Below are 15460 nucleotides of genomic sequence, written 5' to 3'. Positions count from 1 at the left end.
GATCTGTGTTGCTGTTAAATAATCTTATACTTTGCCAAACACAATGGCCTATTTATATCCAAACCATTAATCATATGACATTCTGAGCTAAAAAAGAAGTAGAAGCATTAAAAACCAGGTTACCTCCTTTGAGTACTAGATATTTGGAATCATCTCCTTTATCAATGAGTGATTTGAATGGCCTGCATTTATAAATACAAAAATAAACAGAAAACAGTAATTTGTATGTCTGTAGATATTTAAAACTGAAATGTCATGGTTTTGTAACCATGGGGGTCCTGACCTAAAAGGGGTTGTGTGGGATGGTCACAAGGCTACTGTAGGGGGATGCGGTATTGTCACCGCTACTTCTGCACTGCTGCTGACTGAGGCGCTGCTTTCAGAGCTGGGCTCCCAGCCAGCAGCCACAGAGCTTCCTGCAACCAGGGAAGGTTCTCAGAGGTGGGTCTGACCTGCCCCTATCGGCTCCCCGCTCCACTAAGTTCCCTGTGCAGCAGCTGCCCAGCAGGCTTGCAATTGCAGCTGTCCCTCCCCCCACTGCCATGTGCTGCTCCTGCCCTCTGCCTTGGAGCTGCTCCCTGAGACTCCTGCTTGCTGTGTGGGGGGAGGGGAGGAAGGGGGGGGCTAATGTCAGGGTGTCCCCCTCCCCCTGCACCCCACTTACCCCATCTTCCATAGAGCAGGGGACACACACGACAGGGCTCAGGACGGAGGGAGCTTGCTGGCAGCAGCTGCAGTCTCAGCAAGCTGATCTAATTAACAAGGCAGTGTACTTAAAGAGGAAATTCGCATCTCTCTCTCTCTCTCTCGCACACACACGGTGTGTGTCTCTGTCTGCGATGCTGTCTCCCCACCCTCCATTCCTGCTGTCTTGTAGAGTGTGAGAGTAAACCCTTGAGGGCTCAGCCAATTGCTAGTTCATCATTTAGCAGTAAGGCATTCCCTGGGAAATATCCCACCTTCTGACTCCTCCACCGCAACCAAGCTTCACAATCATCATCACTGTGTACCAGTATTAAATTGTTTGTTTAAAACTTATATTGTGTGTGTAATATCTCTCTCTCTCTCTCTCTCTCTCTCTCTCTCTCTCTCTGTGTGTATATATATATATATATATATATATATATATATATATATATATATATATATATATATATAGTCTTTTGTCTGGTGAAAAAAAATTCTCTGGAGCCTAACCCCCCTCATTTACATTCATTCTTATGGGGAAATTGGATTTGCTTAACATCGTTTTGCTTAAAGTCGCGTTTTTCAGGAACATAACTACAGGGTTAAGTGAGGAGTTACTGTAACCTAGTATGTGTATCAAATTTTGGCCCCAGTCCTGAAATAGTTACTCAGGATACTTATTTTTGACTTAAAACGCTGTCTACACCATACTACATCGGTGGGAGACGCTCTCCCATTGACAAGTTTCAGAGTAACATAGCTTCCGCTTCTTGTTGAGGTGGAGTAATTACGTCGATGGGAGAGTGCTCTCCCATCAAAATAGCATGTCTTCACCAGACACACTACATCAGTGCAGCTGCATTAATGGAGCTGCGCTGATGTAGCACAGTAGTGAAGACAAGCCCTCAGTTTCCACACCTGTAAAACATGGATAACAGTGCTTACCTACTTCACGGGTGTGTTGAGATAACATTCATTAATGCTTGTCAAGTGTTGTTATTAATTACTTGCATTACAGTAGCACCTAGGACTTGGATCAGGACCCTGTTGTGTTAGGCATGGTACAAAAACAGAACAAAAAGAGTCCCTACCCCAAGGAGCTTATAATCTAAGTACAAGACAAGAGATAACAGATGGATAAAAGAAGACAAGGAAACAATGAGACAATAATGGTGATAGGCTACTGGTGCCCTTTTACCACTGCTTAACACTTTGTTGTCAAGTTTTTGGAAGCTATGAAGAGCTATGAAGTCTGTAGAAAAAAAATGCTGTTGAAATGGAACGTATTATTATTAATGCACAATAGCAATATAATGGGATGACACCAGCCAAGCAATGCAAAACACCCTGAACAATAATTGGAGAAGGGGATGTTTTTGGCAGAAGTTTGCTAGAAAAACCCCTATTCTTACAAAAAAGAGGCATGTTATCGGCAGAACAGATGGGATCTTGGAATTTAAGGACTCATCTGAAAGACCCTGATTTAGACATTACTTAAGAGTGCAGTATTAACACAACTATAGAGATTTTCCCTACCATTGAAGATTTGTTTGAGTAGTCTTCCAAAGGATGTTCTGGCACAGCAGATCCTGTATTCAATCTCTGTGCCAGTGCTGGCTGTTTGGGAGAGGTGGCTGCCAAGGTATGGAAAATGGTCCACATTGTCCAGGGGTTCTCCTCTAATGGGGATTTGTGGAGTACGAAGAGTAGTTCATGCAGGTGAGGGCTGATAGAGCCAGCCAGCATTGAACAGAAATTGAATACAGAATCCGATGTGCCAGCACATCCTTTAGAAGACTACTCAAATGAGTCTTCAATGATAGGGATCTGCAAACAGGCACCAAGATCTTGGTTTACAAGGCAGTTGTCCTCCCCATCCTTCTCTGTAGGTGATAGACCTGGGTAACCTACAAACGACATCTCAAGCTGCTGGAGTGGTTCCAACAGCACTGCCTTAGGAGGGTTCTCAGGATCAGCTGGGCAGACCGACACACTAACATCAGTGTTCTCTCTGGAGCCAACATCAGCATTATAGAAGTGCAGGTCATGAAATACCAACTCCGCTGGGCTGGCCACTGTGTACGTATGCCTAACACTCGCCTCCCAAAGCAAGTACTCTTCTCTCAGTTAAGTCAAGGAAGAAGGGCTCACAGAGGGCAGTGGAACTGCTTTCAAGACATTCTGAAAGTACTCTTTAAAAAGGGAGGTATCAACCCAACAAACTGGGAGGATTCAATGCGAAACAGAACACAGTGGCAGCACACCATACACCAAGACACAGCTCACTTTGAGGAGAGCAGATGTGCTCATGAGACAGAGAAGCAACAAAGGAGAAAAGAAAGGGCACAACAGTCCAGCCAACAACTATGTCTCCTCCAAAATTACACTTGTCACTTCTGTGAGAAAATCTGCAGGGCATGAATTGGGCTCCTCAGCCACTTAAAAACCAACCAATGAAGCCCTTGGCAGACATCATCCTCGCATTGAGAGATAGCTGAAGAAGATGATACAGATTTTGCACCCAGAAGAGAATTCAGATGATCAATATTTGCCTTGCATTAAGTAATAACAGCCCCATAAAATAGTATGTGTAGTAGAAGGAGGTAAGTTTCAAATACACAAGTAGTCAAATAATTTATCGTGTATTTTTATTAATCATATACATAAACATGATTATTACAGTTTTCAAAAATTAACACAAAATGGTATGTGCTAGGAACAAAAACTAGTGTGTCATAACACCAGTCAGGAAAGCATCTATGTATTTTGAAGTTTCTAGACCAGTTCCTTTTGAAGCTTTTTTGTCCATTTTCATTAGTGTTTTCTGTTATCCTGGATAGCTTGTTATTTAATCAAATATTTGACTCATTTGATTAATTACTGTCACTCTTGTATGATATTTTAACCTAGATTGATGTTTATTTAGGAGAGGGGCAAGGAGCACAGACACACACATACAGCACAGAGCAGCTAAGGAAGTCCAGCATGGGCTTCTCCACAGCATAGCATTTTTTGCTAAATCAAGGGTGATCCTTACAATTCCAGAAACATGAGTTCAAATCTTACTCAAATCTGGAGAGGATATACGGTCCTAATCCAGCCATCATTTGTTCACACTATAAAACCACCAATTTGGCATCTATTTTGCTTGTTTAATATTTCTTAAAATGCCCTGTTCCCAACTATGTTTATCCAGGTCCTTGGATTACAAGTGTGCAAACAAAGCTGTAAAGATGGAAACTGCTCACTGTCCAATTTACCCAAGGTTCCAGAAACCAAACACTTTATTCTTATTCAAGAGGTAAGCTACATTTCCTGATGCCAAAGTCAGAGAGGGAGGTGACATGAAGGTTCTATAGTACATCTTTCCTGTTTCAGTAGCACTACAAAGCAGTGTTCCCTCTGTCTTTTCACACCAATGCCAGAACATTATTCTTTGGTGTTCTGTTCTGTCTCTTTAAACCACATTGTCCTTTTCAGACTCTTGTGTTTCATGATTCATCAGGCACAAATTTTATTGAGACTCCCTAATCTCCTTTCCAAACTGCCAGTACTTTTTCACAGCTTCCCAGATGTCACATTAAGGTTTATTTTTGTTTGTTTGTTTTTAAGTGTAATAAAACAACAATAAAATAGAAAACAGCTCTGTATATCAAACTTGGCAAAGGCTGCCGAGTAACCTGCTGAGTGAACTTTTACATCCCACACAGAAGTAATTTGTGTAAGGGCTAATCACACATGGGTACATTAAAACCATTAACAAACCTAATATATCCAAAATATTTTAAATTATACATCTTTCATACCTTACAGGGCTTTTCTAAATTATACGTTAACTAGCTAGGATGGATTTTAGAAAGCAGCAAGTACAAGAGAATCACATGTTATCCTCTAGTATCAAAATGACATTGTATACTTCTGAAAGTGAAAGTTTCATAACCATCCAAAAACATCTAGCGCTTAGGCAGTAGTGGTTCTAGCAGAATAGTGCACTTCAAAACATTAGAAATTCTGTCCTAATCTAAAATGAGACTGAAATTGCGAGGCTCAGTCTTGGACTCTTGTCCATATCACAGTCCCTCAATACATAATATGGCTGGCAAGTTCTGACCAGGAATTAGGGGCGCAGAGGAAAAGAGGCAGGGTGGATTTGATTTAAATCACTAATCAGGAAGACTCAATTTAATCATGGTTTTCTACATAAAAGTGCATTCTTGTTGGTTGTTATAACCTTAATACATATTCTTCACAACTCAGAGATAGATGTAGGTTTCATTTTTAGAAGGTACACACTATACATTTTTAAAGAGGGATTTATTTTTCAGATTAGTTTTACAGCTATATCAGAAAATGAATGATTTTTTGGGAGGTGTACTATCTCCAATTCAACAGGTTAATCATTAATATTTGGAGGATTTTCTTGCCATGCTGTATTAGGAGGAGATCACCACCAGACAGACATTTAAATTGTTTTATTTAACTAAAACAACAACTGGATTTTGTTCTGGATTTTTTTCAACAGCAAACATATAATACTTTAACAAAACAAGCATATGTCCCTCACTTCTCACATTTATCTCCAGACTTCTTCTCCTTGTCCACCCCCAACAATCTTCTATTCATTGAACTTTTTGAAACTTTGCACTTTTAGAGAGAGGTAAGGGATTGATTCTGTGTACACAAATTTGCAGAGGGACAGTAGGGTTGAGGTCTGTTATTTCTGACCTCTATATAGTATTTATTTATTTAAAAACATTTTTGCTGTTAACAAGCATGTTACCTCTGGAGATACAAATCCACAGTTTGAGACCTGCAAAACTAAGCATCTCTGATGGTATCTTCTAGACTGAGCACTGAGTCCCATTGGGTAGATAGAAAGATTAACCTAAATAATCTATACAGAAGCCCGTGGAACCCCATAAAACTGGGTCCCTAATCCATGAACTATTGGAACTCATTTACAAAACTTTTCTTAAAAATTACATGAATATATTGTCTCATACTATAGAATTAGAATTTATAATCTCTATTCCATGATGAGATATCTTTGAGCTATAATGTATCTTAATTAAAACTATCTTTAGATAAAATTAAGGGGAAAAACCTATCAAAAAATCTGATTTTTTTTTAAAAATATCATTGATTTTTATCCACCCTGGAAAGAGGTATTAAATAATTACTTATTTTTATTCTGTGATGCCCTATATTGAAAAGCCACTGGGCAACTAACAAAAATATTTTAGAACCCCTTAAAAACCGAAGGCCTAATATAAAACCAGTACTGAATCAAAATCCAGAATCCTTTAAACTCACACAATAAATAATGCACCATTCCACTCACCAAAACACTATCCCAACCCAACCCAGGCCATAATTTACCAAGTCAGACAATATACTCCCATGTAAAAAACAAAACTCAGAGGGACACAAACGCTTCTTGAATTATATCAGAATTGTACTTTTGCATGTGCCCTTGACAGAGAAGGCTCTGTCTCCTGTCCACTTGAAATAACACTGTGGAATGTTCAGCAGTGGTTCCAAACATGTCAAGTTTAATCACCAGGACAAGACACAGGGATACAGAGGAAACCTAACGGAGACTAATTCTGTGTTATTTACAGTTTTTCATACTTCTTTAATCTCACTTGCTTCTGCATAGTGGGAAGGCAGTGCTGCTCCTGGAGCATGAATGAAGGTCCACCAATAGTCATCATGCTATTGTGTTCTGCAGGAGCTACAGCTATGAGTGATTCTCAAGAGTAACTCCAAATAAAGTAGGTCACATGTTAGATGTCACAAAGGGTATAACCTATCATAAATAGGGCCTCTCTTTATAGAGCATAACTTTCAAATATTTTAGAAGCGCCATTAAACCTGGGTTTCCTCTTTCAGCTTGCAATCAAAGACGATGCCTAAATTCTTGAATTTCTACCCCACTAGTAACATCACTATCTTGCACCTAGTCAGTTTCAATCAGTCATTGTAATAGCACCAACATACAAAATTCCTGTTTGGAAGAGAGCCAGACTTTATCTTCACTGCTAAAAATGGAGTGTTATTTTTACCTAGGGTAACTAATGTGTGCAGTGAGCTCCAGGTAAAAACATTGGGAAGACAAGCCACCCAAGTTTTACAGTGAGGTAATCTTTCTGAGGTCAACCCGAGGTGGGGGTGTAGTGCTGACCTCACCTAATTTATTGCATAGTAAAACTAAAATGCAGTGTCTTCACTGTGTTTTTACTGGGGATAGCTCACGCACACTAATTACCCCAAGGTTAAAAAAAACAAACATTTTAGCAGAGAAGATAAAGCCAAATATAGTTTTGCATAGCATCAGGGCTGGCTTTAGGCCGATTCCCCGGAATCGGGCCCTGCACCAAAGAGGGCCCCGTGCCTAAGAGGGCCCTATGCCTTACTCACCCGGCGGCAGTCCGCTCCGGGTCTTCGGCGGCACTTTGGCAGCGGGGGGTCTGATCCGGGTCTTCAGCGGCATTTTGGTGGCGGGGGCGGTCCTTCAGTGCCACAGAAAACACGGAGCGGACCCCCCGCCACTGAAGTGCCACTGAAGACCCGGACAGCCGCCGGGTATTCGAATCGGGCCCCGCAGCTGGCCCTGCACGGCATACTGAGGATAAATCAGATAAAACCATTTTATCAGTTCCCTGAAATTCTTCACATACACTCTGACCAGTAATAGTGACAGAACTGTATAATTCAATGAGAGAGAGAGCAGAGGTCACTGTAAACAGAGCAGAAGGTGCTTTGGAACAGATGAAGAAGAACTCAGAAAATGACTCTCCAACCAGACATCTAGGTCTAATATGAGGTATCCAATATTCAGAGACCAGTTTTGAAAATCTGGGCCAAAGTTAATCTTTCTGTGTTTACTTCCCCAATTGAAAATACTTAACTAATCCTCACAATCCCTTGTAAGGTAAAGGTGTACATAAAATCCTTTGAAGATCTCAAGCACCATGTAACTGCTAATTATCCTTTAGCTTTTAGGATACAATGTGACCAAAACTATTTGTCAGAGATAACAGTAGACACACAAGGGTGCCCCTTTCTTGAATTTAATGTTGTATTTTGATAAGTCTCCCCTGTTTACTCAAAGAATATTAAAAATTATTTGATCTCAGGTAAGATCCAGCACCCCACCCCCCACCCCCGATCTCTGTGCATCACAAGTGGTTATGGGAGAACTTCCAGATGTAAATAGCTTAGTTTGGATACTAATTCTAAACCTATGTGTACTTTTTTTCTGAAAGTCAGGTTGAAAATCTCAACATCAAATTTACTTTTGAGATCTCCAGTACTTCCTGAGCTGGTGTTAATCTTCATTTCTACTGGGAAAGCATTCTGACATAATTGGATGAAAAATGTTATACTATAAGATCAAAGCATGTGCCAGTGCTATTTGAAGTATTTCAACAGAAGCCTGAATTTGGATTTAACAAACACTGATGATTACTGAGAAGCTTTGAGAAGCTCGTACACAAATTTATACAGTCATTCTACAAAAACTCTGTACCTTTTCTAACAGAAATGCCTTGTCAATACAGATATAGCTGTAAACATGTGCTAAACAGTGCTGCACAATTCCATCCTATTAGCTGATGATTTGGAAAACCTCAAAGCATAACACATTAAGTGCAAGAAACCGCTCCAGGGATCCTTACTCTATTCCCTTATCCTCTGTAGCACATGTTTACCATTTATGGCTTGTCATCAACACACGCAATCACTAACATCCCAAAATGTTCATGGAAGCACTGCAGCTTTGGAAAAAAGACATTAATATTCTAAACTATTTGAAGACATTCAAACTTGGAAAGGCTCATGACTCTAAGTTGTCGTGCTTGGAAGACTTCAATATATTATACTAATCGAAGTCCCCTCTAACAAGTGCAGCTTGCATATATAAAGCACTATTGATTCAGCTGTGCTTAACTGTTTATACAGGCTTTCAGGGACACAGAATCTAAAAACACTATTTCAGACATTAGACCGTGTCTTCCTGTGAGAGGTTTAGTTGCTGTCAATGAGGCTTGACTTAATGATACAGTGTGCCAGCCACTATAGTTAATTAACTTTTTTGGTTCACTTCACAGAGCTATTTTCTGCAATCAGATCTTATCTGCACAATCCCTGTTATGGTTTCATGCTGCAAGGAGGTTTGCAACAACTGCATCTTCCATTAATAAAACTCTCCTAGCTTTATAAATGCTCCCTTGATGGGAAGTGAAGAGGTGGCCATCTAAGGAAGGATATGAAAGCAGCAGGGAGATACTGAGGCTGAAGCAAATGATCTGGAGATTACCTAAAGGAAATAATGCCAGTGCTCTACATGAGCAACTCAGATATTAGAGAGGAACACAGAAAAGCCCTATTTTCAAACTAACAGCCTTGTCTACACCCTCTGCTGTTTACCTCAACACCAGTACACAGCACACACTATTATTTTATAAGAAAGGACAAGACATGCTTGGTTGCTGTTTTCTATCAGCATCTAAAATATTGCTTTAAATCTTGTAATTTGATAGCTGCACAGCAGCAGAAAGCTGATGTTTTGCATAAACTGCTTTACTTATCATGTCTGATGCAAAATAAAACATGACATTTTCCAAATATTCAGTCAAAAAACGGATTAGAAGAACCTTAAATATACAGCTACAGGAAATGTTCTGAACAGACGTATATGCCATTTGCTTTCAGAGTTCTTCTGAAAATTCCTTCCTGAAGCTTCATTCACGCTATGTCTAACATGCACACACGTGCCCTACTCTCCCCTACCCCCAATTCCTGATCTTATTTGCCTTGCTATTCATTTATTGCACGTACTCCAACTCCTGTTAATCTCAAAACTGTTTATCCATCTGCTTCTTTCTTCATGTAACAACTCAGATGCTTATGTGAGAACATCCATTCTTCAGCTTTATAGAATTCCAAGTAATGTTCTCCACTTTTCTATTAATGGCTAGAAATAATAATACCACCTAGCTCTTACACAGAATTTTTATCCCTAGATCTCAAAGCCCTTTACGAAGGTGGTAAGTATCCTATCCCCCATACTACAGATAAAGAAACAGTCATTGAACTGACTTGAAGGATGTAAAATCAAATGGCATCTAAATCTTTTCACCCCAAATCCTGCCTGTCTCAATGAAAAATCCAGAAAGCACACTCAAAGTCTTCTTCCTTGGCTAATCCTCATATCACTAAGGCAAACATAAAAGAATACACTCCTTTTAAACCACTTGTTGAGTAAGTGCAGTTCAGGAAAACTGATAGAAAATTTATGGAAGAAAATTAATATCGCTTGAGTTCTGCAGGAGTAACTAAGCAAATGCAAATGAGAACTCAGCCCTGAGGCCAAAAAAGGCCTTTATAAATTATTAGGGCCCTACCAAATTCACGGTTTATTATGGTCAATTTCATGATCATAGGATTTTTAAAAACTTAAATTTCATGATTTCAGCTATTTAAATCTGAAATTTCATGGTGTTGTAATTGCAGGGGTCCTGACCCAAAAAGGAGTTGGGGGGTTGCAGGGTTATTGTATGGGGGGGTTGCTGTACTGGTACCCTAACTTCTGCGCTGCTGCTAATGGCAGCGCTGCCTTCAGAGCTGGGCAGCTGGAGAGCAGCAGCTGCAGGCCAGGAGCCCAGCTCTGAAAGCAGAACCATGGCCAGCAGCAGCGCAGAGGTAAGGATGACATGGTATGATATTGCCACCCTTACTTTTGTACTGCTGCCTGCAGAGCTGGGCCCTCAGTCAGCACCTGCCACTGTCTGGCCGCCCAGCTCTGAAGCCAGCACAGAAGTAAGGGTGGCAAAACCACAACCCCCCTACAATAACCCTATGACACCCCCCCTGCAACTCCCTTTTGGGTCCGGACTCCCAATTTGAGAAACACTGGTCTCCCCCGTGAAATCTGTATAGTATAACCCTGGTCTCCCCCGGATTTCATGGGGGGAGACCAGATTTCACAGTTCGTGACGTATTTTTCATGGTCATGAATTTGGTAGGGCCCTATACATGATATAACGCTGATTGCTGCACAGACAAATATACAGCAGTTCCTGCACTGACTGGTGACATATGGCCTAACACATGTATATGATGTGATGAATGAACCCCTCTCCTCTCAGCTCCTTACACTGGAACTTGTGATCCAATTATTATTTTAACAATACAAAGCTATTTTTAATTCTCCTTTTCTTTAATCGAGAGGAATGTTTATCCCAATGTTTATCCCAATTTAATTTTTAGAAAAAAATCCACTTGTGCTGGAAAACTAACTAAGTTACTTTCTTTTGAAAAATTTAAATCCTACAGCTCTCAGGGCTCTGGGTACAATTTGCAGACATCAGGAATATATGGAGAATTTCAAACACACAGTTATACAAAAAACAGCTTGGGGGAGAGGGTAGTGCTCAAAAGTAAGAAGTTCTCACATTTTCTGTTAAATACAAAAAGAGGCATTGCCTAGTATATTTTATTTTTCATTTCCCCAATTCCTGTTTTACTTGAATCTTTCAATATCCATCCTCTTCAGATCCTTGAAAATAACATTAATTTCCTTAATGATTTTGATCCTTCTCTTTTACAAACTTTGATGGTTTTCCTTATGTTTTAAAAATAAGTTTGACTTTCTTTGTCTTTTTTGGTTTTGATTCCAATTTATTTACTTCCCCATGAGCATTATTGATGACATCAGCACAATTCTGTTAATACCGTTTATTAATTGGATGAAGACAAAGGCACATGAGTTGAAAACATTTGTGTGGGTCCATCAAAAATATTGCTACTAAGGTTGTTTTATGAATTTGTCAGCAATGGTGGCTTTTTATTTGTCGTATATATGCATTTATAATTTAGAGAATATTCACCCAGATTAGGGCAAAAACATGACATACATTGCAGTGGTTGTAAAAAACCTGATGGTATCCCTGCACATTTTTAAAATTAAAATCAGTCACTGGTGAATGCCAGAGACTGAGGTGCTTAATCGTCACTGGTCTACTTTTATCAACTTTGGTTAGGGAAAAATAAGAATAGGAATTTCAAAAGAGCACAGTTGGCCTAACTCTGCTCCCACTGAAAACAAAGGTAAAACTCCCACTGACTTTAATGCGGCTAAAGTTAATGCTATTCAAAATCTCACCATAAATCACTAAAATGGGCACAGAAAGATAAAAAGACATTATAGATACACACACATTTGCAATTTTAAAAAAAATAACGAGATGTATGCAGTTAAAACGGTGTCCCTTTTTGCATGAATCTCTTGAGTGTGGTGGACTCTCTTTGCTGGATATAAGAGTGTACAATCTCACTGCCCAGTTAAGGGTAATACTCATTTGAAAATCTCCATCTAGTCATTGGACAAAAAGCGTATGATATGCTTGAAAATCCAACACTGTACAAAACTGTGGAGCTATATTCTGGATCAGACACACAAATCTGATCACATGAGGTGTTCTTTTTCAGATCATTTTAATAGCCACAAAAGACCAGGTAAACTAGGAAGTTTACTAAAGAATTAAACTTGAGGGGGAGTTGGGGAACTTACGCATCTTTACTTTCTCTGTATTTATTTTATCTTATTTTTTCATCTCTCTCTCTCTTATTCCCTTCACTTAGGGTTACCATTCGTCTGGATTCCCCCGGACATGTCCGGCTTTTTGAGCTAAAAATAGCGTCGGGGGGAATTTGTAAATGTCCGGACTCCCCTCTCCCCTCCCCCCTCCCCCGCAGAGCACGCGCGGCTAACAGGGCAGCCGGCCAGATGGTGCCACTTACATGGGGCTCCGACAGCCAGAAAGAGCCCCTCCTCCTCTCCCCTGCAGCAGAGATCACTCCCTCTCTCCCTGCATTCGCAGATCGCCTCCGGCAGTCTGGAGCTCCTCCCCAGCTCCTCCGCCACTGCTGCCCAGCGTGCCGGGACGAACGGCTCAAGCCGTTCCTGAGCAACTTCACAGAGACATTAGGCGAAGGCCAACAACAAGGGAGCCAGGGGGTCGGAGAAGGGGCAGGGAGGTTTTGGATGGGGCAGTCTAGAGACGGGGGGGGGTCGGGAGTTCGGGAGGGGGCTTTCTGGGGGGTGGATAAGGTTTTGGGCAGTCAGGGTACAGGTAGGGGGTAGGGTCCTGGGGGGCAGTTAGGGTGGGGGGGTCTTAGGAGGGGGCAGTCAGGGGACAAGAAGCAGGGAGGCTTAGGGAGGGGGTGGAGTCCTGGGGGGCAGTTATGGGCAGGGGTCCCAGGAGGGGGCAGTCAGGGGACAAGGAGCGGGGGGGGAGGATTGGGAGTTCTGAGGGGGGCGGGAAGTGGGAGGGGCAGGGGCGGGGCTAGGGCAGGACGGGGGTGGGGCTAGGGTGGGGTTCCTCCCGTCCTCTTTTTTGCTTGCTGAAATATGGTAACCCTACTTTCACTATTTGTTTAAAGGACCTGATTCAGCAAAGTACTTAAGCACATACCTTAATTTCAAGAACATGAGCAGTCCCCATTGACTTCAGTGGGAGTACTCGTGCTTAAAGTTAGACACACACTTAAATCTGTTTCTGTATCAGGGCCTACAAACTGCTATATTAAAAAGATAACAGTATTGACTGTTCTGCCTGAATGCTTAAAACAAACAGGAGTCTTCTGACTGTATTTTGTGCCACTCCTTCATGAAGACAAAAATCCTATGTATTATACTTTGTAATTAAGCTATATTTATGAATCTATGTATTGTACCAGTTTGCAGTCATAAAAATAGTTAGAGGCAACCCTGTAAAGATACTGGTCCCTCAGGAGAGCAGTGATTTCATACAGCGCATTAACAACCCTGGAATGAGACCAAAGTGGTTGCTTTTGCCACTCTAGTGGACTTTGATCTGCAGCCACCCACTCAGTGTTGTGTCTGTTTTCTTGTTTCACTGCAGGGAAGGTAGGAGGGAGAGGAGGAGGAAGCTGCTTAATGCAGCTGTAGGGTTAGTTCAGGCAAAAGGACAAGGAAGCAGTATATTCAGAAAAACATGGTAGCATCCTCAGCAGAGGGAGAAAGATTACTTTCAAGCCCTCCTTTTTCTTATGAGATAATAAAGGAACTTGTCTTGAAAAAAACAAGGCTGATGATTACTTAACACTTATAGTCTAAAAAGGTAAAACTCCAACTCCAACTGATGGAACTGCTACTTTCAAGCTAGACTGTCACAGTTTTAAAAGTTAGATACATTGAAATAAAAATATCTTAACTTTATTTCTAATTATTTCCAGGAAATTTTGTTAGTCATGATGTTGTCTAAAGCCAAGAGGAATAAAACTCCATTTAACTCACCCTAACAACTACTTATCAGCAGTTTGATATAAAATACTTTACTCATAACTTAGATTTTGCTTATTAAGTTGACTGTAATTATACAGAGGACAGACAGGTCAACAAAACACATCACTCAGACTTACCATTTATGCAGATCTCAAAAGGTTTGCAAAGGTCATCCTCAAACAGGCAACCTAAAAACACAACGGAAAGGTAAAATCAGTACAGTTTTCGAACTGTGGATAATTGGTAGATTACAGACTTCTTAGGCTATTAAATCCTCAGTGAGATGCAGACATTTGCTTGACCTTAGGTTTCTAAATGTGGCAGTACAGAAAATCAAGAACATGGAAACAGGCTTGTCAGAAAGCTCCTCTCACTAAATGTACACTTCCAGAATAGCATTCGGCCCACTTCTCCCGGTCCCTGCTCTACAAATGATTGTATCTTCCTTGTTCCTGCCAATAATATGAAGAGCCTCATATTCTGCTCATCCGTTTAGGTGCCATCCCAAATGAGAGTATGCTGAGACCAGCACAGAGCCCTAGTGGATAGTGTAACATGGAATTTCAATATACTCTATTTGAGGTAAGCTGAAGCTGGTAATCAGGCAAGTATTGCTTTCAGAAGGTAAGGGAACAGTAAGAGGTGGAATGCAGGACGGCTGGATTAGGCATTGACAGCATAAGGCCATGCCTATGGCCCCACTCCTGGTCATGTGATTATATCAGACTACCAGCTGTCGTTTAAAAACATAAATGTAAGATTATGGTGCAGAGAAAACCTTGACAATGGGGATGAGGGTGCCAATGCAGCAGTGTCTGCCTCATTGCCTCAGTTTGCAGACAGCCTGGAACAATAGCTCTGAGAGAAGTGAACTGCCCAATTCTTATTTCAGTGGGGTGTTAACTCCCAGACTCACTGTTCTGAGGGCCTCTGCCATCAACACCCAAACAGAGGACTGTCCCAGCCCACCCACTCATGCAGATAGATACTGATGGCTGGGGTAAGTACTCTTCCCTACTTTCCCCTACTGCTGACTTCACTACTCTCAGTAGTGGGAGTCCTACTACTATCCCTGTTACTTCCCTTTAGAAAGGGCCCCTGATGCTATTCCCGGAAGGAGAAAAGGGGTCTCCACGATGCTGCCCCTACCACACTCACTCCAAGTGGGGGCCACAGTTCAGGTGGAGAGTCTCACTGTAGAGGCATCATGCTGTGCCTAGGGCCCCGGTTTGTCTTAGTCCAGGACTTCAGTGCACTAATTATTCCATCTCCTGACAATCAAACCTGACAACTATATAAAGAATTAGGACAGGATGCACTCAAAATATACTATACTCTGAACTTAGGTCATGCCTTCCACACAGAACTCAAATCTCTTGACAAACATTATGCTTCACAACATATCTGAGAGGCAGGTATTGCCTCAGATGCACAGATGGGCACATGGAGTCCTGGAGATTA

The 15460-nt window shown here is 41.2% G+C and overlaps 1 protein-coding gene across 1 annotated transcript in view; it reads right to left on the bottom strand.

Annotated features, from left to right (window-relative positions):
* The window catches only part of PTPRN2 (protein tyrosine phosphatase receptor type N2), a 970322-nt gene that overhangs the window by 836370 nt on the left and 118492 nt on the right, over positions 1–15460 (bottom strand). The window contains exon 2 of the mRNA XM_054021089.1: positions 14137–14187. Coding sequence (XP_053877064.1) covers positions 14137–14187 — 51 coding nt within the window. The remainder of the gene's footprint in view (positions 1–14136; positions 14188–15460) is intronic.

Source organism: Malaclemys terrapin, chromosome 2, assembly GCF_027887155.1.
Source record: "Malaclemys terrapin pileata isolate rMalTer1 chromosome 2, rMalTer1.hap1, whole genome shotgun sequence".
Taxonomy (NCBI): domain Eukaryota; kingdom Metazoa; phylum Chordata; order Testudines; family Emydidae; genus Malaclemys; species Malaclemys terrapin.
Note: the sequence above shows the minus strand (reverse complement) of the source record. Positions and strands in the feature narration are given on the sequence as shown.